Genomic DNA, 24,458 nt, shown 5'->3' on the forward strand with positions numbered 1-24,458 from the left:
ACACCCTTTGAGGGTACATGGCAGGAATTTGATGATGATGATCAAAAAATTCCTCCATTTCTACATTAGTAGAACTTTCTGTGGGACCATAGTCACAAATAAGTCTCATTGTCCAATTCCCTATTGTGATATTAGCCCACATTACTCTACTTGAGACTGCCTGCCATTCAAGAAGATTAGCCTCATATTTTGTGTTGAATACTATGGGTACTCTTTCTTTTCCTTGATTGTCATTTCCTGAATATAACATTTTGTATTTATTGCTCAGAAAGATCTCACCAGTTTTTGTCTTTTTTGTTTCAGTCACCCCCATTATGTCGATCTGGTACTTACCTAATTCCTCAGCTATCTCCATTTCTTTGCCGTTCAGGCTTCTTATGTTGATAGTGCCGATCCTTAACTCTGGTGATGTTGAGTTGGGGTGTGCTTTCAGATTTGTTCCAGTAGCTGACTTTTAGCTGTTTGCCCTGGTTCCCTGGCAAAAACAACGAGGGCCTTGTTTAATCGGGCAATGCCCAGCTAGCATGAAATTTTGTCATGTTGTATCATCATTTTGTATATTGGTTTAAGCCAATAAGAATACAATTTGGTCGGCTAAATCCCAAATTTCCAGCCCATCCTCTTTGGTTCTGTATCCAGATAGATACCCGACAGGGTGCGCCACGAGAAAGTGAGGATTGCACATTAGGTCAGAAGCCTGGTCGTTCTCCGCATTCCTTTAAAGGCTATGTGGAGGTCTCCTCTCAGTTATACAGCTTTTACCCTTAAGTACCCCATTTCTATACATTAATGTTGTAATTATGGAGATTAATTTTTTTAATGTATTTTTTAGGATGCCGTTATTAGCAATCCCGTTATTCACAAAGACAGCATTGATGCAGCTGTTTATAAAGTCTATCCAGCAGAGGTAAGTCATTTTAAGTGTATATATTCTTAAAATTGATATTCAAGTTAAAACACTGAGTTATGTGCATAACTCTTTACAGTGTAGGATGACACTTTGTTATCATCATGTTAATTTATAAGAGTATTCCCATAAATAAGACAGCTCATTAGCCTAAAGTTTGTGGGGGAGGAGGAGTTCTGGATATAGACTAAATCTCAGTTAGACTGTAGTTCAATCGTGAACCTTAGGAGTGCTTCCAGTCAGCAAGTAATCTTTCTATTACTGTTCTGCCAGATATGCCTGGAGAGCAATGGCTAGTGATATGTAAGTATTGCCAAGGTCATTATTTGTGAAGAGGTTGAAACTATCCTTTAGTGTCACTTAATAATTATTACCACAAAACATGGTCCTTTCAGTTTATGTTAGAATAACATGAAAAGTTAACTGAAGAGAAATAAATTAAGATTGCTGAAACTGTCAAAAATGCTCTGTGTGTATATTGTTTGAAGGTTAGCACTGGCTATTATCTCAGCGTGGCAGACAAAAAAAAAGAAGAAAAAGAGCAGGAAGTGATTATATTGGATTGGATTGTTCCTAATATCTTTGGTTTTTTTGTGACCTGACTTTAGTCACTTAACTTTGTTTCACCATTTGAAGCTTTTCCATTGATATAAATGAAAAAGAAGCAGAGGGAGTTAGCAGAGAAATTATGGAAATGATTTGTCCTCATAATTAGTGTTACCAAGATGATAAAAACAGGTAAGATATTCTAAATAATTAATATTTGTGTAATTGTGATCAGCAGAAGTCAGGCGTATCTATAATAGTTACTAAACATGAAGATAAACTATGAAATTCCATGTAGAATGACGTGAACAAATTTCAAAATGGGTAACATTACAGTGAGACATAACCTGTATGGTCTCATCAGAGAATGTACAAGGTACTACAATAACCCAACACAATTAGGTTTTCATCATTAACTAACTTACTGACAAATTTATTCCAAACTAATGTTTGTCACTTTTCAAATAGAGTCAATCCTTACATTAAATCTTTTAAGGTATTGCTATTTGTATCACTCTATTTGGATTTTGGTGTCATTTGAAGTGGTGTTATTTTTTTCTTCCTCCACTGCCATTTTTGCATCAAACACTTGTTTTTCCAATTTTATCTCCCATTGAGTGACCATGCTGTCCATATTACACATCACTGAATGCTAATGGCTAGATCCTTTCCCTTATCGTAATTTTTAATATAACTGCCATTGATTTCATCTGTTCATCCCCCCTCCCCACACGCACACACATATACACCAATTTTCTTTCTCATTATTTATGGTCTTCGGTATTTGACTGGAGATCACAGATATGATATGAGAGGGTTTTGGAGAGTCTGGTAGTGTTACCATTGGTAATATCTTAATTGTTATCTCTAACTGTCAAATCCAAGTTTAAATTGGCACTTGTTTTACTGATTTGGTGTTCTGACTAATTTACTCAATGCCAGATCTTATCAAAATGTCAAGTGCAACAGCACAAGTTTCTCCTAACTTTTCCATGATACATGTCCACAGTTAGATGATCTAAGTCAGGCAATTTGCAGTGGATCTTGATTGGCAAAATCCATAATGGTATTGCAATGCTACCATTTTGGATGAGAAAGAGGTGAAAGCACAGATAACAAAAGTTATGCCCAATTGCTTTTGTGAGGGACCTTTTGTAGTCATTAAACATGAAGATAAATGAAAGACAGTCAATTCCATGTAGAATGGAATTGACTATCTCACTGGACATGATTGCTGTTGTCACAGATGGTGAGTTCTACATTTAGCTGTTAAAGTTAACTGGTCAAGGAAGTTGATTATTGATGGTTTTCTCTCTCTCTCTCTCTCTCTTTTTTTTTTTTGCAATTGACTGCATGTGGGCCTGCTTCCACGCTGGAGGGTGAATGCCAGCTGAGACAAATATGACAAATAATTAAAATTTGTGTAATTGTGATCAGCACAAGTCATGCATATCTATAGTAGTCACTAATATAGTGTATAGATGATAAAGAACAGGTGTTAATTTGGGCACGCATCTCTTGAGTACAACTGGTAGGACTCCATCAGTAGCTGAAGCCTTTTTGGTATCCAGTGTGTTCAAAACATCCTCTGATGTCTTTCTGCCAGAAGGCTACAGGAGGCATATGATGCAGTGTTCCAGGTAAAGGAGGAGGTAATTTGCCTTCATCATCTATGTAGGAGTTGGATGAAAAGATAATGCCAGAAGGTCAATCTTATCTGTAGGTGACGTCACAATGCTACGCTTTTGAATGAGAAAGAGATGAAAGCACAGATGGACAAAAGTTGTTCCCAGTGACTTTTGTGAGGGATAGAACATGATTGCCATTGTCACAGGTGGTGGGTTTTCTACATTTAGCCCTATTAAAGTTAATTAACCTCTTTTTTTATGATTGTGTTTTACAAGTATTGCAAGCTTCAGTGTAGGTTGTCAATGAAGTCAGAGTTTTTGTTTCAAGTCATTTACAATAAGTTTTTGTGTTCCAGGGTGGGCCATGAAACATTCTGCGAAACCATGGCTTGGATGTAGAGTGGAATTTTGAATGGAGTGAGGAATGAAAACTTCCATTCCAGTGTGGATAATTTCTATAACGAGATCACAACAGATATCTTCATCTGAAAAATGGAAACAGTAGTTAGTCTGACCATGGAAAAGAAGAGTAAAAGTCATGATTTTCCCACTTGGCATTGTAGTATCAAATGGGGTTTTTTAATTGGCTGAGGGGAAGCTGAAATACTAAAGCAGAAAAGATGAAAATTGGGTGAGATTGTGATCTGAATTTATCAAGAGGAGCAGTCACTTCAACAGTGTACCTGGAAGTACTTGTTAAGAAAAGATTCCAGAAGAAGATTGTCACAGATTATTTGTTGGGAGATGAATGGCTTGCTTGAAAACATTACTTACAGAAAATACCTCTGTTCTCTTCCAGCTTTGTCAGTGAAATTTGAAAAGATAGCTAGTTATAACTGTGGACATTAAAGTTACCATGGAAGATGACTTTGGTGTTAGGGAATTTGGATTGTATGAAATCATTCTTCATAGATAGAAGTTAAAGTGGTCAGAATGATTTTTAGAATTAAGGTATAATGGTAAAGACAGCAGATGAATGAGATATCATGAGGCAGAGAAATCTTAAGCCCCAAAAGGTTCAAAAGAGAGATCAACGATAAGGCATCCTCTGGCAAGGAATATTGGATTGCATAAAAACACAAGTACCATGCTTGGAGCACTTTCGTTTTTGTGCACTTCATTTAGATTGCTGTTTATACTAAATGTTGGTGAAGTTAAACATTTAGTATAATTCATTAAACATTTATACTCAATGTTTATTGAAATATAATCTAACAGATAAACTTAAGTGTTGAGGTTATTCATGACTTATTTTAACTCTATTAACAACACCAAACGAACATCTTTTATAAAAAAAGATGTTTTATTAACTTGCTTATATTTTCCAAATTTCAAATCGGCATCATCAGAGTACAACATAGCATGTATATGCGACAGAGTAAGTGAAACAATACAGTTGTCCCAGACAAAAGATCTAAAGTCCTATTTTGGTTCCTCTAATGTTGTAAAAAAAAAAACATTACAGATATGTTGGAGTTGCTCTTAGGATAACATCTCCAAACTTTTTGGCAAATTAATGTAGCCATATTTGTTCAGGTTCAGAGAATTCTTCATAGCCATGGCTGACTCAAAAAATAATCTTGTGGATTTGTAATGACTTCTAAATAGCACATTAATTTTCTTCCATCTAATTCTATGTGAAGGGTGTCCAATTCTGACTTGCCATAATAATGGTAGCGAATGTATTTTTTTTTATGTTCTTCCAGGCGAATGTTAACAGATCTTACTGTCTGCCCGTAGAAGGCCAAGTCACAGCTACAAGGAACTTCATACACTCTGGTATGTGCTAGAGGGTGAAGTTTATCATTTGACGAGCAGATCATAGTTGCTAATTTAACATGAGGTTTGAATGTGGTGCGAAGGCCATGTTTCATTAGCACTTTGGCTATCTTTTCTGATGTACCTTTGACATAGAGAATAGAAATGATATTGTTGTGTTTCTGTGTATTAATGGAGCTATGTAGTATTTTATCTATTTTATAGGAATTGTAGCCATTGGCCAAGAAAGTATGGTGTTGTAGGAATTGTATAGGAATTGTAGCCATTGGCCAAGAAAGTATGGTGTAGATATTTCAGTTCTGTGGACAGAGCTGTATCATTAGAACAAATGGTTCTCGCTCTGTGTGTAAGTGTTTTTAAAATACCATACTGTTGGACTGGATGATGTGATTGTTTATGTATATTATCTTCTATGTGTGTTGACTTTCTGTAAAAAAGATCACTATCTTTTTTTTTTTTTTCCGGAAAAAAAAAAGATAGTGATCCATCTGAAAGGCTGGTGACTGATGTGTCAAGAAAAGATGATAAACAGTTATTAGATACAGCTAATAATACAGCATAATACATAATAATACAGCTAATAATATGGTGCAGATATTTGAGTTCTATCCACAGAACTCAAATATCTGCACCATACTTTCTTGGCCAATGGCTACATTTTTTTTACAACATTAGAGGGCACCAAAATAGCTTTAGGACTGATGAGGGAGCCTCCAAAACATGCTATTGTTCGGTTCGATCCACACAATCTGATGACCAGCCTGCAGAACTGCTTTACTGCTGTGTACCCTTGAAGATAAGGTACCCGATCTCCACAATATGTTTTGCAAGCTCTTGCAAAATCTTTCAACAACTTGCACTGTTGTTGAAAGATTGGTAGGGGGGAAGAGAAACTAGAATCCCTTGTTCTAAATTGTTAAATGAAAAGTTGTGACAAAACAGCAGTAGAAAATATTCAAGAGGAAAGCAGTCAGGAGCACAGTTCAGTACTTAAGGTAGAAAATGCCATCATAAACCTGAAATATGAGAAAGTAGCTAGAGTAGACGATACTCAACAATAAATGCTCAAATATGGAAGTATAAACATTTTACAGTAGCTGCACAGCATAACCGAGAAGACCTGGGCAGAAAGTTACATTCTTCTGATATAAGATAAGCTGCATAAGAGATCATTGGAGTAAAACTCTTATAGTACCATTCCATAAAAAGGGAAACAGAACTGAGTGCACAAATTAGAGAAATTTCCCTACCGAGTTTTCCAGATAAGATTTATACAAGTGTAGTTGAGAAGAGGCTATGAAAAATCATGAAAGAGAAACTTGGAGATGTTGCATCCAGGCCAGATAGAAATTGTCAAGATCAGATTTTTACTTGAAGCTATAGAAATCACAAGAATAGAACAAGGATCTGTATTTAAGTTTTGTAGATCTAGAAAAGGCACATAACAATGTGTCAAGAGAAAAGCATTTTCAAAATGCTACAGTTACGTGTTGTGAATGGAACATTATAAAATAGAGCAATGCATAAATCTATAAGTTCTACGTCAGCAGTTAGAATTGACAGAAGTATTTAAAGATGGTTTGATGTAACATCAGGTGTAAGAGGATACACACTGTCACTATTATTATTTATCATCTATATGGAAAGTGCCTTAAAACTTATATCAGAATTGGAGATATTCAAGCTCTTTACTTTATGCAGATATTTTTATTCCCAATCAATCTAGTACAGGTTTTCAGATTTTTTTTTTTGAATAGCTGCTGTAAAAATTTTGTAAGAATTTTGTCTTTTTACTGATGATTTTCATCAGTAAAAAGAAAATTCATTAAAATAGTAATGTGAAAATATCACATTATTGGCATTCTCAATGGAGAATGTATGAAGTGAGTGAAATGTTTCAGCTATTTAGTTAAAATTTTTGATGAAGATGCCAAATTAACTATGGAAATACAGTAGAATAAGCAAAGCTGGTAGTGATTGTGTGGATTAAATAAATTTCTATGGAATAAAAGAGAAATTGGCCAAAACAATAAACTAGCAGCATAAAAACAATTTTCTAACCATTTGTAACTGATGTATTCTGAAAGTTAGATTAGAAATAAGAATTTCATCCAAGACTGGACTGCATATGTGAAAGTTGGAGAAAAAAATTAGTGGGAAGAGATGCCATCAATGGCAGAATTATATTAAAAATGGAGATATTAGGAACTAGATATTTAGTTAAATTAGCACTGCATATTCTTGAATGCTAACTTGGTATGGTTACTTAAGCAGAATGAGAGAGCAAAAATTAGCAAAACTCGTGTTTGGTGCTAGTATGGAAGGAAAAAAATCCAGAAGACCCTTAGTAGACTGAAATATAAGATCTGACAATATAAACAGCAGATTAATTTGGAGGAAACTTGTTGATAGGTTAATAATAATATAAACTTTATTCTATAGTACTATCATAGTATCCTGTTATACCCCATGAGGGTACATATCAGAAATGTAATGATTATAATTCAAGACAAGACCCAGAATACATTCAAGAATTAAGTGGACTGATGGGGTTAGGAGTGCTTTGGAAAATTTAACAGTAAGGTCTCTGATTTGAGCTGGTGATCAGTAAGCCTTAATAAAATATTCATTGTGTTACAATAAACATAATAATAGTAAAATATCCAGATGTTTTAGGTATTATAGCAATCCCCCAATTATTCACTTGTAACTGGAAATCACTTACCTTGTCAGTTAAGTTACCTGGTATTGTACCAGGAGTTATTTGACATGTCAACCCATTCAAGAGTAGGTTAATTGAAGGATCACTGTATTTATTTTACAGTTTAAGTTACAGTTTTAATTTTTAAAACTGTAACTTAATACATTTTTATATTTACAAATTTCTTTATTTTTTAATTCAGTGTCGATCCCGAGGTACTACATATAAAGGAAAGTTGAAAATTACATATTCGTGGTCCAATAATGGGGTTATACAAGATACAGTAGAAAAAATAATTGGTGAAGTTCCTGTTATGGTTAAGGTAAGGTGTCATGCATGCATTAGATAAAAGAAAAATAAAACACTAAGATGTGAATTAGCTGCAGTATAAAAACTATTTAAAAAAACGATTATGAATTACAAATTATAAAAACTATACTGAAACTAACTATTTTTGAATGCAGATGCTTATCACACAATATTGTTGGTATCTGAACTAATAGTTATTTACATGTTTAAAGAGTTTAACAAGGTTGTGTTAGCTATGTTTGTGAGAAGTTCAAAGAGGTCATTTACATATACAGGTTTGGAGTTGGGGAATTCTTAGTATGCTGTTTACAATGTTTTCCAAAAAAAAGTGTAGTACATATAATGTGTCCCTAGAATTTTAAGAACAAATAGAATGGGAGTGAAATCGATGTGCATCCTCATTAAACAAGAGATTCATAAGGTGATGTGGAGGGAATATCATGAGAATAAGAATGAGAGGAGTTATAAAATATTATCATCAGACCTCCATGGAGTGAAGAGACTCATCGCAGGAGGTTCCACTCTCACACATGCATGCAGCTCATCATACCTTGACTTAAATGCATTCACTGTCTCTGCACTTATCACACTCACAGACAATGCATTCTAATCACCTGCCATTCTCCATGCAAAAAATCTGCTTTTGACCTGTTACTCTTATTCTCCTTATACAGCTTCCAGGGATGACCTTTGCTTAGGCTAGAGAAATTATGAGTATTATATGGAAAGTTAAGTTGGAGTATGAAAAGAAATTAGTTGCACAGGCTAAAGACAATTAAAAAGAATTTTATCATTATGCTGCAAGTAAATGAAAGAATGAATGTAGAAGAATAACTTAACTGAATGCAGATGGTACCTTTGTATCAGAAGCAGATGCATTAGTTCAAATAATGAGCATTCACTTTGCCAAGATCCGTCAACCTGGTGTATGCACAGTGCTACCACTACATTGAATGCAGAGATGGAAGTGCAAAAGAAGGAAGTTGTAGGCTGTTGCATAACCTGGATAAGAATTCTGCAATTAAGACAGATGGAATATCAGAACATACTAAAGGAATGTTCAGCCAAACTGGCTAGGCCCTTGACAAGTTTGTATAATTTGAATCATAGTTGAGGAAATATCTCAGAGAAATGAAAAGAATTCATAATGATCTCATTACACAAAGGTGGTGCAAAGACTGATGTGTCTAACTATTGTCCAATCAGTATCTCTGGAGTAATTGTAAAGATTTTAGAGCAGTTGGTAAGAACTTGTGCATACAGAAATGGGTGGACAAACAAGATATACTTTGCAAGGAACAGCATGTGTTTACTAAAGGGAGGTCATGTCTATGCAATTTGCTCATATATTATAATGTTACAGCTGAGTTGGATAAAGTAGAATGGATGCACTATGATGCTGTTGGACTTTGCCAAGGCATTTGATAGGATACCACAGGAAAGGCTTTTGCAAAAACTAGAAAATATGGGATTGGATGCCAGTAGAATAGCCTGTGATCAAATCATTATTTCTCTAGCTTACTGTATGTAATGTAACTCAGCTTGTCTTGTATATGTGTATATGCTCCAGATGATGATCTTAATATGAAAGATCGGAATGTCGGGAAATTAAGATTTATTTATAACACAGTTGTAAAGTCCATAATTTTTAAAATGAATATGACAGCTGGTGTGAGTAACGTATGTCCTTCCTCAATGAACCCTTGACTCCGTCTGATAATAATAAACTCTAAATTGCAAATCATTTAGTATATCATATTGCTGAAAGTGAATGTCTAGTTAGTAGTAGTGATGCCTTATGCTGGAAAGACATTAGTTCGACTGCTTTCTAAGGCAAGGCATGAAAACCTTCAAGAACTTTTCACCTGAAAGTGAGTTGGCTGGTGTTATAGGTAGATGGAAAGGTTTTTTTCATCCTGCAAGACAACATGAATTAGTCTGAGAATATAGCCAATTGACAGACAGCAATTTATCGCAACATGAATTATGCTTATTAAGCAAGTTACTTTGGTCCCAACATGTTAACAGGAGTGGAAATGACTTCTAGAAATTGATAGACAAGACCATTTGTTGTGTTTGCAAAGCAGTCAATTGTTAATTGGGAATATAATTAGAGAAAACCATAAACCACTACTTTTGGAGCGGTTTATGGTTTTATAGTTGAGGAACACTGATATTAGTTTGCAATTAGAAGCCATCTTTTAATTTTTAAAACACTGTGCATTAAACTTTGGATAGTTATCAGTTTCCTGAAGAAGTAACAGTAACTGGATTGAAAAGGATCCATTTTCTGGCAACCTCATAGTCCTGACTTTGTGCCTTTTTAGATTTTTTTTTCTATTGAGTTGCATAAAGAATGTGTACAAATTAAAAGTGACTTCACTACAGAAGTTAAAAGACAAAATTAAAGGTACTTGAGCTTTAATTACTCTAGTGTGTTGCAGTGCATGTAGCAGAGTTGTGTTACAGGTTTGTAGTCAGACTGCACATGAAGTTACGTGAAACTATTTTCACTTTAAATAGAAAGCTTTACACTCCAAACTGTAAAATACACTTAAATGTAAAATTAATAGCTCATAGCAAATATACAGAAATCTTACATGAACTGCAATCGTTCATGTATCAATGTTTCAAATTAGCACAACCGTAATTTGTAGGTAATGATGAGTATTCCAGTCTGTCATATGAAAACATCTTTGCTTGAAGTTTATGTGTATATATGTATTTGGCGTCCACTTTATATACATACACAGGGTGTCCCATAAATTTTTGTAAATATTTCAGTAATTCATAAAGATCAGAAAAATTTGTAATTAGAGTGTGGTTTGCACAAAAGTGAATTGCATGGAGGGAGATTTTTTTGGTGGGGAAAATTTTTTTAATTCAAAATTTCACCAATAGAGAGCAACCCCCCAGTGATGAGAGCAGTAAATGGCATCTTTTAAATCTGCTGAGGAAGATGGGCTGCTCAGATACACTTAGGACTTCAAATATCCCCACATTCAAAAATCTACTGGTGTAGTCTGAAGACTGAGGTGATTGTGCAGAGTTGCAATTATAGCTGATGAGTTGTTCATGACCAATTGTATGAGGTAGTGTTGTGTCCTGCATGAACATGACTGTGTGAAGAACATTTTTCTTCTTGCAAGTATGGTACCACATTTTCACATTGCAATTGAAAGTAATGCTGAGAATGTCTTCCAGGCCCTTGTTCCATGGCTCCTCAAAGAAAAAGGGACTGACAATGATGGATGCTGTGAGTTGTGATGAATGCAGCAGCTCCTGTGTGTAGGCATGTGGATTGTCTTGTGCCCAAATTCGACATACTAACTGTCCCATGGAATGAAAAATGAGTTTCATCTGTCCAAAAGATGCTGTCCAGCCATTGTGGATTTTTTCTACGACTTTTGTCAAAGCCAACATTGTGAATTCCTCCCGCTTGGTGAACTTGGTAACAGCTGATGAAGAGGTTGCAGTTTGTATGGATACAAGTTTAACACACTATGAAAGATGGAATGTGGACATTTATGCAATGCCCATGATTTTTGCAGCTTCTTTTGCACTGCTTTTGCCACTCGTTGGTTCTGCTGCTAGAGCGATCGTTTGCGATACCATAGCGCTGGTACTGACTTCAGATAATACTGGTCTGCCATGAGGGCGATCTGACAAACTTTCAGTTTCCTCCAAACTTCATATTAGAGACTGTAGTCCGGCTGGAATGTAAGACCTCAACGTTTCTTCATTCTTTTCTGCATTTGAAACTTTCGTAAAACTTCCACTGACGATTCCTCACTTAAGTAAAACAACTTGATTAACAATGCATTATCCATGAATGTCAGCATCATAGCAACAAACCTTCCTTTTTACAAAAACAGTCCTGTTTGCACCAATGACTGGGAATTTGCATGCATTCATTATGAGCTGCCAGCAGTACACCCTGTGTTTTATAGAACTCTCATTTGCTTGTATCTCACAAATGAGGCACCCTGTGTTGCTGAAAATTTCAACTAAAATTTTTTTTCTCTGCCAAAAAATCTCCCTCCTTGCGATTTGCTTTCATGCAACTTTTCCAATTTCTATTAATTATTGAAATATTTCCGAATTTATGGAACACTCTGTATATACTGGATTTGTAAAATATATATATTCCTGCTGGTCATTTTATCAGTTATTTATTAACTTTAGGATATATTAAAATTTGGATCCGCAAGGGCTCACTTTAGTGAGTACGGGCATGGCAAACCCAAGGTACCTGATGCTGGACCATGCCTTACTTCATGTAATATATATCTGTTATATTATTCTGTAGACTGGTCCCTCCTCTTCTTTCTCCTCTCCTTGCTCCTTCCCCCTGATGCTATTAGAGTATTCGAGGGCTAGGGGTGAGGCTTTCCTATCTTGCTAAGTCATTTCATCTTATGCAGCCACCGAAGGAGGCAAGCTAGCCTCAATAGGTGCCGGTCCTAAGCCCGGATAAATGCGAGGGTTGATGTCAGGAAGGGCATCTGGTTGGAAAACTTCAGTGCCAACTCAAACTATGATTATGAGTCGAAGAGAAAATGATATTATAAGGGCTAGGGCATACCCCTTAAGCGACGCGCAGCCACATCGCCCTACAGCTGTGAAAAGTGGAAGAGGGCTACTGCATCAAGGGCGGGTGCGGTTAAAGAAGCAAGTCCAGCAGGTGGAGAGGATGTTGCGAGTGGGAACACTGAATGTTGGAAGCATGACTGGAAGGGGAAGAGAGGTGGCAGACATGATGAGGAAGAGGACGTTGGACATTTTATGTGTGCAGGAGACAAGGTGGAAAGGGGGAAAGGCAAAGGAACTGGGAGATGGATATAAATTGTTCTACTCTGGAGCGAATAACGAGGGAAGAAATGGTGTAGGAATTGTGGTGTGTGGCAGAATGAAGGGTGAAGTACTGGACGTGGGTAGAAGGAATGACAGGATCATGCGAATGAAATTGGGTCTTGGAGAAGAGCGGGTGGTCGTATTATGTGTATATGCCCCGCAAGTTGTACAGCAGAGGAAAAAGATGAGTTCTGGAACGTGTTAGATGAAGAAATGAGGGAATTGGAAGAAAATGAGATGGTGATTGTCGGAGAAGACTTGAACGGGCACATAGGAAGATGGAATAAAGACTGTGAAAGGGTGCATGGTGGCCATGGAGTGGGAATGATGAACCAGGAAGGAGAGAGGGTTGTGGACTTTGCAGTAACGTTTGATCTGGCAATTGTGAACTCGTTTTTCTTCAAGAGGGAAGAACATTTGATAACATTTAGAAGTGGTAACAACAGCTCACAAATTGACTACATTTTGACTAGAAGAAAACATCTTAAGGTTGTGACAAATTGTAAAGTAATTCCAACAGATCAAGTAGCACAACAACACCGACTGCTGTGCACAGACTTTAAAATAAGATCGAAGATAAGACCTTCTGGTTGCCATGGGATGAAGACAATTAAGTGGTTTCGCTTAAAAGAGGAGAGTGTGAGGAATCATTTTAGGGAGAGAGTGTTAGAGAGGATTTCGGATGGACTGGAAAGTGTACAAGATTGGTGGAAACATAATTCAAAAGTAATCCTGAGCTGTGCAATAGAGGTGCTTGGTGAGACATCTGGAAAGATTAGAGAGCAGAAGGAGGGTTGGTGGTACAATAATGATGTACAAGTGGCAGTGACAGCTAAGAGGAAGGCAAAGCAGAAGTGGGATGAGTCAAGAGTGGAAGAGGACAGAGAGGTGTACAAAGAGAGAAAGCAAGAAGCCAAGAGAGTTGTGGCACAGGCGAAGGTCATGGCATATCAAGATCTGTATGATCAATTAGAAACAAAGGAAGGACAGAGAAAAATTTACCAACTAGCGAAATGTAGAAATAAAGCAGCTAAGGACATCTTACATGTGAGGCAGATCAAAGATGCTGAAGGAAGAGTATTATGGAGGGATGTGGACATAAGAAACAGATGGAAAATATACTTTGAGGGACTTTTGAATGAGGAAAATGTAAGGACTCACAGAGGAGATGGGCAGCCTTCTGAGGGGATGGTGCAGAACATCAGTAGAATGGAAGTGATGGAGGCTATGAAGAGGATGAGGAATGGAAAAGCGGTGGGCCCCGACAGAATTCCAGTGGAGGCATGGAAGGCACTGGGGGAAGAGGGAATTGACCTGCTGTAGGACCTGTTCATGAAAGTTTGTCAACAGGAAAATATACCCGAGGAATGGAGGGAGAGTACTCTTGTTCCCATCTACAAGGGTAAAGGGGATGCACAAGACTGTAAAAATTACAGAGGAATAAAGTTGATGTCCCACACAATGAAGATCCTAGAAAGGGTTCTTGATGGTAGATTGAGGGAGGAGGTGGAGATTGCAAAGGAACAATTTGGCTTCATGCCTGGTAGATCAACAACAGATGCTATCTTTGGGTTACGACAGATGATGGAAAAATATCGAGAGAAACAAAGGGAGCTACATCTGGTATTTATTGATCTGGAGAAAGCATACGATAGAGTGCCAAGGCAAGAAGTCTGGAGGTGTCTGAGGGAGAAGAAGGTGCCGGAGAAATATGTCAGGTTGGTGCAGGAAATGTACAGAAATGTGAAGACAAGTGTTCGGACCTGTTTGGGACAGACAGAAAGTTTTCAAGTAACAGTTGGCTTGCATCAAGGGTCAGCATTAAGTCTGTTTCTGTTTAATATTGTGATGGAGGTGGTAACAGAGGAGGTGAGAGAAGATGCACCTTGGACAATGTTGTATGCAGATGACATCTTGCTGTGTGTAGATTCAAGAGAAGAAGCGGAAACTAAACTAGAGAGATGGAGAAAAGTACTGGAAGAGAGAGGTATGAGACTGAGCAGAAGTAAGACAGAGTATATGTGTTGCGCAGTGGGCGGTGGCCAGGAGACAGATCTGGAGCTGGAAGGAAATGTCATCAGGAAGGTGAGAGACTTTAGATACTTAGGTTCAACAGTGGAAGAAGATGGAGGAGGTGAGAAGGAAGTGGGATGCAGGATACAAGCTAGTTGGAGGAACTGGAGGGAGATGGCTGGAGTGTTATGCGATAAGAGGGTGCCGATCAATCTGAAAGGCAAAATTTATAGGACAGTAGTGAGGCCAGCTATGACATATGCTATAGAAACTGTGGCCCTGAGGAAAAATAACATCAGCAGGATGGAAGTAGCAGAGATGAGAATGCTTACGTGGATGTGCGGTGTGACCAGAAAGGATCATCTGAGAAATGACTATGTCAGGGGAACAGTGAAAGTTACGAACTTAGGAGCGAAAATACAGGAGGCAAGGTTGAGATGGTTTGGTCATGTGATGAGGAGGGAGGACGAATATGTGGGAAGGATCATGCAGATGGATGTGCAAGGAAGGCGGAAGCGTGGGCAGCCAAAGAAGAGATGGAGGGAGCTGGTAGAAGAGGACTTGAAGATGAAGAACTTGGATGTGGTGACAGCCCAAGACAAGAAGGTGTGGAGGAGACTCATAACAAACAGTGACCCCACTTAAGTGGGAGAAGCTGTAGAAGAAGAAGTAGATATATTAAAATTTGGATGTTGATGTTTAATTTATATTAAATTTTTTAAATTGTGGAAATTAAGTTTATATTGAAATAATTTATAAAATTAATAATTACCCTGCTTATTGCAGGCCTCAAGTATCTTGAAAAATTTTTTGTTTAATCTCTAGAACAGTTTCCAGATCAGTATCTAAGAAAGTTTTAAAAATAATTATAAAGTTGAGCAGCTTTTACAGGTAAACTGTAGACTCAGCCATACAAACATTATTGAAGGGGTGGGGGAATGAAACTTTGAAAACAAGAGCCAAACCTTGGAGTCTCGGTGGCTAGCTCTTAAGGAAACGGATTGATTAGCTAGGGAGGCATGTAATGAAGTTGCCTGCAAGGATAGAAAAATAAGAACACAATGATGGACACAAGAATTTAAAGAAACAGTTGTGATAAAGAAGAAAGCATACCAAAAGTTTTTAGCCAATAAGTTAGCAGAGGTGTTCTAAAAGAATACAGAGAAAAATGTAAACAAAAATCATGGAAAGATTTTGGTAGGAATATAGAAGGTAAATATTGGGAAGGTGGCAAAATGTCCTGGAGACTATTGAAAAGCTTAGAAATGGCGAAATGGGCAATGTGAAAACTGATAAGGATATCCTAGATGTCTGGAGTAATTACTTTGAAAGACTATTGAATGAAACAAGCACTGACAACACACTAGTAGAAAGCACTGAACAGGAATATATATCAGTACTTGAAGTAGAAAAAGCTATCAAAAACCTGAAAAGCGGAAAGGCTACTGGGGTAGATGATATTCAACCAGAAATACTCAAATATGGAGGTATAAAAGTTTTGCAGTGGCTCACTGCATAAGTCAGAGGGCCTGGTTAGAAGGTGAAATTTCAGAAGATTGGAGTAGAGCTCTCATGGTTCTTATCTATAAAAAAGGGAATAAAGCTGCATGTGAGAATTGCAGTGGAATTTCTCTACGAAGTGTTCCAAGTAAGATTTATGAAAACAATAAGAGGCTAAGAAAAATTGTGGAAGAGAAACTTGGAGAAGAACAAGTTGGGTGCAGGCCAAATAAAGGTAGTCAAGATCATATATTTCACTTTACAACAAATCATGTGACTATGACAAAGTGCCCAAACAAAAGCTTTTCGAAACACTAAAATTGTATGTGGTAAATGGAAATTATAAAGAGCAATACATGGTCTGTATTTAAGTTGTAAGTCAGTAGTTAGAATCGAAGGAAATTAAGTAGTTTGATGTAAAATCAATGGTAAGACAATGATGCACATTGTCTCCACTATTATTCATAATTTATATGGATCGCATTATGAAAGAAAGTGGCATTAAACCTGATGTTAGAATTGGAGATGTCAAACTTAGTTCTTCGCTTTATGCAGATGATATTGTACTCCTAAAGACATTATTATTATTCCTGATACCTCCAAGGAGTCCGAAGACTCATCACTGGAGGACACCTACAACTGTCGCAACCACTACATCTAGTGCAAGTCTGCAGGATTTTCTAACTAAATTGATTACAGCTGTGACAAATTTGGCATGCAAATCAGCAATAAAAAGACTAAAATGTAGAAAACTTCAGCCATATTCTCAATGAACTTATAGAGTAAGTGAAATATTTCAGCTGTTTGGGCACAGTTGTTAATGAAGATGGCAAATAAAATTTGGAAGTAGACAATAGAATAAACAAAGCTGGTATGTTATGGTAGGGAGCCACTTGAATAAACTATGGAATAAGGGAGAAATTAGCCAAAATACCAAATTTAACAGTATACAAGACGGTGTTCAAACCAGTTTTACCGCATGGAGTCCGAGAGTTGGGTTAGAAATAAAGCACTTGATCAAAGATTAAAGACCAGAGATATGAGATTTTTGAGAAAAATTGGGGCCTGAAGAGATGGCATCAATTGTAAATCATATTAAAAATAAGACATCAGACATTGTTTGCATTCAAGAATGTGTGCCTGATCTAATGTGATGTGGTTACTTAAACAGAATGGAAGAAGAAAGGTTAGCAAAACAATTGTTTGATACCAAAATCAATCCATCTAGACCAAGTCTATCTATCTATCTATCTGTTCCCTTCTGCCATACAGCCAGGGGAGGGTAGCTATATATGCTACTATACTAGGGAGATGATTATGAGCAAGGTGGTTTCCCGTTGCCTTCCTTGCTGTATTTTTTTACTATAACCTGTGTGTTCACGGGGCCGGTTTGCCTGCTTATGGGCTGAAAAACCCCAGATAAACTGGCAGAAAAAACCCTACTGTCCATGCCCAAGACCGGCTAATTTGGCTATGGCTGAGGAAAATCCTTCAGCTCCTCACGTCTCCGATGGGAATCGAACCTAGGACACTCCTTCCCCAGGCATATGGTTGCGAAGCGCTAAGCCACTAGGCTAACCGCGTGGACAGACCAAGTCTAGATGGATTAATTCGGTCAGAAGTGCCTGAGCAGAATGAAGTGTTAGATATGACAATTTTGGAGTGCAAACAGACTAATTTGGAGGAAAATTGTTGATAGGAGAGTAATAATAATGTAAACTTAATCATGTAGCTATCATAGCAATCTGAACACCACTAGGATTCATATCAGGAAACTGATGATGAAAAACTAAACGAAAAAAAAAAAACACTTTTTATTTATTTATTTTTTGAAATAGAAAAAATCTCTTACAGTACTAATGTACCATAGGTTTACAGCCTTTTGTCACCTGGGAGTCAAAAATAGGAAATGATAATTCCACCTTCTGGACATTGTAAACCTAGTATATTAATACCATGTTGGCTAAATGTTAGCTATCCTGGAAATCCAACTCATACCAAGTATTAAATTTTATCAAGCCACTTAAGACCTCCATTATGCAGCGTAATGAACGTATGCCCAGTTTTATTGGTAAGCACTTGAGTCATTTCATGTGGAATTATCAAATTAAAAATAAAATGGAAGCTGCAAATTTTTGTTTCATGTTGAAATTTCTGGAATAAACTATATAGAAATATGAATTAATAATTTAATAACTTAAGTATTTACAACTTGACATTTTGTCACCTCAAGCTAGCATTATCAACTCAGCAAAGACTAAAATGAGCTCCAGAACAAGGATGTTTACATGTATGGAAGGCAACAATGGCACTCTGCTATGATGTTTCTGTGATTATTGCTGATGGGCATTGTGCCAAAATTTATGTACATCCATCAAATTTGATTACATCATTATTTCTATTATAGTTCACTGAGTTCTGTAATACATGAGTTTCTTCTAGAAATAGTTTCTGTAATTTAAACTGGGATCTGTGTATTGGTTTCACTTTATTTTCTTTTCTTTTTTTTTTCTTTTTCTTTTTTTTTTTTTTGCACCTGATGAAATGGTCTTCATACTAGGCATGCTGCAATAGTCCCAGCTTTTTAATGGTCCATACTGAATTTGTTTTTTTATGTTCTTTTCTTCTTGCCATGGTAATCCATCTTGTCTCTCCAAAGTATTAGTTCTCATATTGATAGAAAATAACGTAGACACCTGGAAAGGAGAGAGGATCTTAGTGGTTCTTAATTTGTCTGAAGAAAATGTTGACTTTGGTCCAGAGGTGTGTAGGCTGGTCTGATTTTGTGTTATTTCAGGAATGAATTCAGTTTATCTGTTGTATCTTTAATGTAGTATAAGGATATGGTGTATGTATAGCCTGGTTGGAGGGGGGTGTGGGGATTCTTTTTAAGAAGTTTGGCAAGTTTTTTTGTTGTAACCCTTCAAAAAGTATAAGTAGATCGTGTTGTTCCAAATGCAGTTCAGGTCCTGAGGACAAAATTTGCTCTGCCCTGAAGGCTAAAAAATTCTAATTTTCTGGGTAGGTTGGTGATGTCAAGTGGCATGTATCTGCTTGTATGTGTGTGGGCTTCTGACAGACTGAGCATTTGAGGGATCCATTCATTTGCCTTGTAACTAAGGTATCCAAGAAGGCCAGACCACTTTCTCTTCCTCTTCAACAGTAAAAGTAATTCAGGGATGGATATTGTTGAGGAATTATAAAAAGTTACAGAGCCTGTGAGCAGGATGACAAGATGACTAAGACATCTTCTATATACCTCAGCCATACTTTGATTCAGGTGGCTGAACCAAAGTATATTAGTGACAAGTGATAAAGCCAAAGCTCACTAAGCAATCATTTCCTTCCAATTCAAGGTTCTCTATAGTGGATTTAAAGTGTGTGGAGTTTTTTATGTAGGACAATATCCTGCCGATATGTTGAGTTCAGATACCAAATATTTAGCAGATTTATAGGTAGGACAATTTATAGTATCAGTGGTAGGGAGCATAGCAGAGCTCCAGGATTGTAGACCTTAGGTAGTCCATATTACTCTTGGTATGTGTGTGTATGTGGATAAGATTTTTAATTTGGACACAAAGTTTCTGTTGTTCAGTTTGTAATATTGTCTATCCAACATATGTTTCATTTTTTATTGATGGTAGAGTTTTTTACTATTGGAATGTATGTTGGCATATTTCATTTTGTTATTGTAGTCATATGTATTAAGAATTATTGTGGCATTTCCTTTGCTTTTACAATGACTATATTATGGTTCAGTTTTTGATTTCTTATGGATACATTGGGACGGTTATTTCTGTGGTCCTTGTTAGTGTGCTTTGGTGAGAGTCAGTTGCATCAGTAATAAATGATAAGTGGTACAACCAGTGGCGGATTACCCATTAAGGCAATGAGGCATGTGCCTAGGGGCCCCAAAGCCAAGACGTTTTCCTAAAATAGATTAATGTTTTCAGTAAACATCATAAAAATCTTGATTATTTTAAGCAAAAAATTTTCTCAAAACAATTATTATGTTTTAATACATATTTTGAACAGTGCGCACTATCTACGCATTTAAATAATGCCGCAGTACTAATGTCGGCGCTAGTTGACAAAATTCGTATTTTGTATTTTGAATAGCGACTATATTTGACATTGGCATGCGGAGTGTGTGAAGGCGAACGATCTTTTTCTAAGATGGCATTAATAAAAAATCAAAAGAGGGCTGTAATGAACCAAGAGTGATTAAATACTTTATCTCTAATTTCCATTGAACACGAGTTTGCCAAAAAAATAGACTTTGAAGACATAATCAATAAATTCGCAAAGGAAATTTGTAAAAACGATAAAAAAATTATTCATTAAACTAAAAATTTTTATTATTTATCATCCGTTAACCCTTTAACAGGCAGAAAAATCCAGAAGTTCAAAAAATTCAAAAGTACAAAATTTCATTTATTTGCCACCTAACTTTTATATTTTTTTTATTATTATTATTTTTTTTGGGGCCCCAACTATCCTTAATCTGCCACTGGGTACAACTTATATTATGTTCTCTCTACTTAAATATATTCATACTAATTAAACATATTCATATGCTGGCACATGGCATTGATAATAACCACATATCCAGAGTAGGGATTTATGTAATATTATTGTCATTTCTGGATTTTTTTTTATTCCCCTCAAATTTTTTAAAAAGTCTGGTTTCATATCTGCTTTGCTGTTAAGGGCACCCAAGTATGTTTTTTTGTTATATTGTCCTGTTTTTAGTAATTGAAAACATTTCCTCTACTATTATTGACTTTGTTATTGCTCAGGATTGATAACTACAGCAAACCTTCCACTATAACAAACTATTACTTTTGTTCCCTACAAGTTTGCTATAGTGAAAGTGAGTGTTTGTTTAAAATACTAGGATTTATTTTATTACTAATGGATTTATTCACATCTTTTCACTAATATATATTTTTTAAAATGTTCTAAGAAATGTTATAGTTCTGTCATAATATAATTGTATTTTATAGTCAAGTGCTTGTAATCTCAATAAACTGACACCTGCGGAACTTGTTAAACATGGAGAAGAAGAAGAAGTAAGATACATTGTTTATTTATTATATACTAGAATATGTGAATTATAATAACCAAATTGTATATGCATTATAAATGTATTAATTTTTATTATTATTATGTGACACCAAGAAGTCCAAAGACTCATCGAGGAAAGGTACATAATCTACAACTCTCCATTTCCACTACTCGCTCTACCATCTACAGTGAGCGGCATCTTCTACACCAATGCCAACTACTGTCCACAACCACCACTAGTATTTTCACAGACATCCATGACAACCACAAACATCCATGCCCAAGATGGGATTCAAACCCACAACCTTTTGGCTGGAGAGCAGATACACTAACTACTCTGTCAACCATGCTGGCTTATTGAAATTGCAACAAGAATATGAAAACCCAGGAAATTGTTCTTAAATATGGGAAGGAGTGAATATTGTGTGCATCAGTCTTGTCATGTCTTTATTCAGTTGTTCATAGCAGTGCTTTTAGTGTAATCGAACAACACCAAGAAAAAAATATAATCATTGAACTCATTATTATAATTATATAATTATTAAACTAATGTTATTGAACTATTATTAAAAAAAAATTAAAGAGTTTGAGAACAAGAACCAAACCTTCAAGATTCAGCGGCAAGCCCTGAAGAAAACACTGATTGATTAAGCCAGAGAGGTATATGGTGAGGTTGTCTGCAAGGATAGAAAAATGAGAACTCCATGGTGGACAGAGGAAGTGAAGGAAAAGAAGAAAGTATATCAAAACTTGTTGGCAAATAAATCAGCTATGCTCTTAGAGAATACAGAGACAAATGTAACAAAGCTAAACATTGTGTAAAACTAGCTAAACCAAAGTCATGGGAAGACTTTGGTAAGAACATAGAAAATAAATATCAAGAAGTTGGCAAGATATTCTCCAGGTTGTTGAAGAAGCTCAGAAATGAAGGAAAGAGTGGTGTAAAAAGAATTAGAGATAATAAAGGTGAATGAAAACAAGAAAAAAAGATATCTTTGAGGTATGGAGTAATTACTTTGAAAAACTGCTAAATGAAACAAGCAGTGATAACAGCACAGTGGTAAAAAACACTGACCAGGCATGCAGTCAGAAATACATCAATAGCCTGAAATGTGGAAAGGCATAATAGTAGGTGATATTCGACCAGAAATCCTCAAGTATGGAGGTATAAAAGTCTTACAGTGGCTTACTTCATAGTTCAGAAGGACAAATTCCAGATAATTGGAGTAGAGCTCTCATAGTATCCATTTATAAAAAGGGGAAATAAAACTGAATATGAAAATTACAGAAGTATTTCTCTACTGAGTGTTCCTGGTGACATATATGCAAGTGTATTTGAAAAACGGTTCAGGAGGATTGTCGAAGAAAAGCTTGATGAAGAACAAGCTGGATTCAGGCCAAAGAGATGCTTTCAGGATCAGATCTTCACTTTATGACAAATAGTTGAGAAATCATGGGAATATAACAAAGATCTGTATTTAAGTTTTGTAGATCTAGAAAAAGCATATGACAAGGTGCCAAGAGAGAAGCTATTCAATACGCTGCAGTTATATGGTGTCAATGGGGCATTATATCAAGCAATACTTAGTCTTAATTTGTGTTGTAAGTCAGCAGTTAGAATTGAAGGAAGTACAGGAAGATGGCTTTATGTTAAATCTGGTGTCAGACAAGGATGTACATTATCCCTTCTATTATTCATTATCTATGTGGATCACATTATGAAGGAAAGTAGTATTACAACTGTTATCAAAATTGGAGATGTTAATCTCAGCTCTTTATTCTAAGCAGATGACATTATACTTCTAAATAAATCTACTTCAAGTCTGCAAGATTCCCTAACTAAATTGAATAACTCTTGTAATAGATTTGGTATCAAGGTCAGCAATAACACGACAAAGACAATGAAATTAGGCAGAAGCATTGAAAAATCAACTGCATTGGGAATGGAGAACCTATAGAACAAGTAAAATATTTCAGCTACTTAATCACGATTTTTAGTGAAGATGGTAAATTAAATATGGAAATAGACAACAGAATGAACAAAGCTGGTATGGTAGGTAGTCAACTGAATAAATTTATATGGAATAAGAGAGAAATTAGTCAGAACACTAAATTAGCTGTATACAAAACAGTGTTCAAACCAGTTTTAACTTATGGATCTGAGAGCTGGGTCAGAAGGAAAGTGGTATTAAACATGATATCAAAATTGAAGATGTTAATGTCAGCTCTTTGCTGTATGCAGATGATGTTATACTTCTAAATAAATCTGCTACAAGTTTGCAAGAGTCCCTGAATAAATTGAATAACTGTTGTAATAGATATGGTATGAAGGTGAGCATTAAAAAGACAAAGACAATGAAAACAGGTAGAATTGTTGAAAATGTCAACTGTGTTGTGAACAGGGAATCTGTGGAACAAGTAAAACATTTCAGCTACTTAGGCACGATTTTTAGTGAAGACGGTAAATTCAATATAGAAATAGACAACAGAATCAGCAAAGCTGGTATGGTGGGAAGTCAATTGTAATTTATTAAATAAGAGAGAAATTAGTCGGAACACTAAATTAGCTGTATACAAGACGGTGTTCAAACCAGTTTTAACTTATGGATCTGAGAGCTGGGTCAGAAGTAAAACACTTGACTAAAGACTAGAGACCGCAGATATGAGAGTCCTGAGAAAGATTAGAGGTGTGAACAGATGGCATCACTGGCAATGTCATATTAAAATAGAGGATATTAGGAAAAAACTTAATATTGTTAGCATCCAGGAATGTGTCAGCAGAGCTAATCTCAGGTGATATGGTCACTTAAACATAGTGAAAGAGGAAAGATTTGCAAAACAATTATTGTTATTTCAAAAATGTTTTTGTGCACAAGTCTTTCATTGAACAAATTAATTATTTTACTTTGATTATTTTTTACTGGCAGTGCAATAATAAATGTATACTATTTAAATTATTATTTTTTCTTTGCTTTCTCAGTAAGTTCTAAAATAAAACTCTGGCAATTGGCATTAGTATCCACCTTTATACCAATTTACTACAAGTCCATCCTTGTCAAGATGTGACTTGCATCTGTATTGTCTACTGGCTGTTATGCTATTACAAAAAAAAAAAAAAAAAGTTTATTACAAAGAATTGCATTTTGATTTTTCA

At 36.0% G+C, this 24,458-nt stretch overlaps 1 protein-coding gene across 3 annotated transcripts in view; it reads left to right on the plus strand.

Annotated features, from left to right (window-relative positions):
- Polr1B (RNA polymerase I subunit Rpl135) overlaps positions 1-24,458 on the plus strand; it is a 270,860-nt gene that overhangs the window by 38,830 nt on the left and 207,572 nt on the right. For all 3 annotated transcript variants that reach the window (XM_090412385.1, XM_090412386.1, XM_090412387.1), the window contains 3 exons: positions 833-907; positions 7,764-7,883; positions 21,244-21,309. In XM_090412385.1, the coding sequence (XP_090268511.1) occupies positions 833-907; positions 7,764-7,883; positions 21,244-21,309 (261 nt within the window). The remainder of the gene's footprint in view (positions 1-832; positions 908-7,763; positions 7,884-21,243; positions 21,310-24,458) is intronic.

Source organism: Typopeltis vanoorti, chromosome 22 (genome assembly GCF_054136105.1).
Source record: "Typopeltis vanoorti isolate ZY-2024b chromosome 22, IOZ_Tvanoo_1.0, whole genome shotgun sequence".
Lineage (NCBI taxonomy): Eukaryota > Metazoa > Arthropoda > Arachnida > Uropygi > Thelyphonidae > Typopeltis > Typopeltis vanoorti.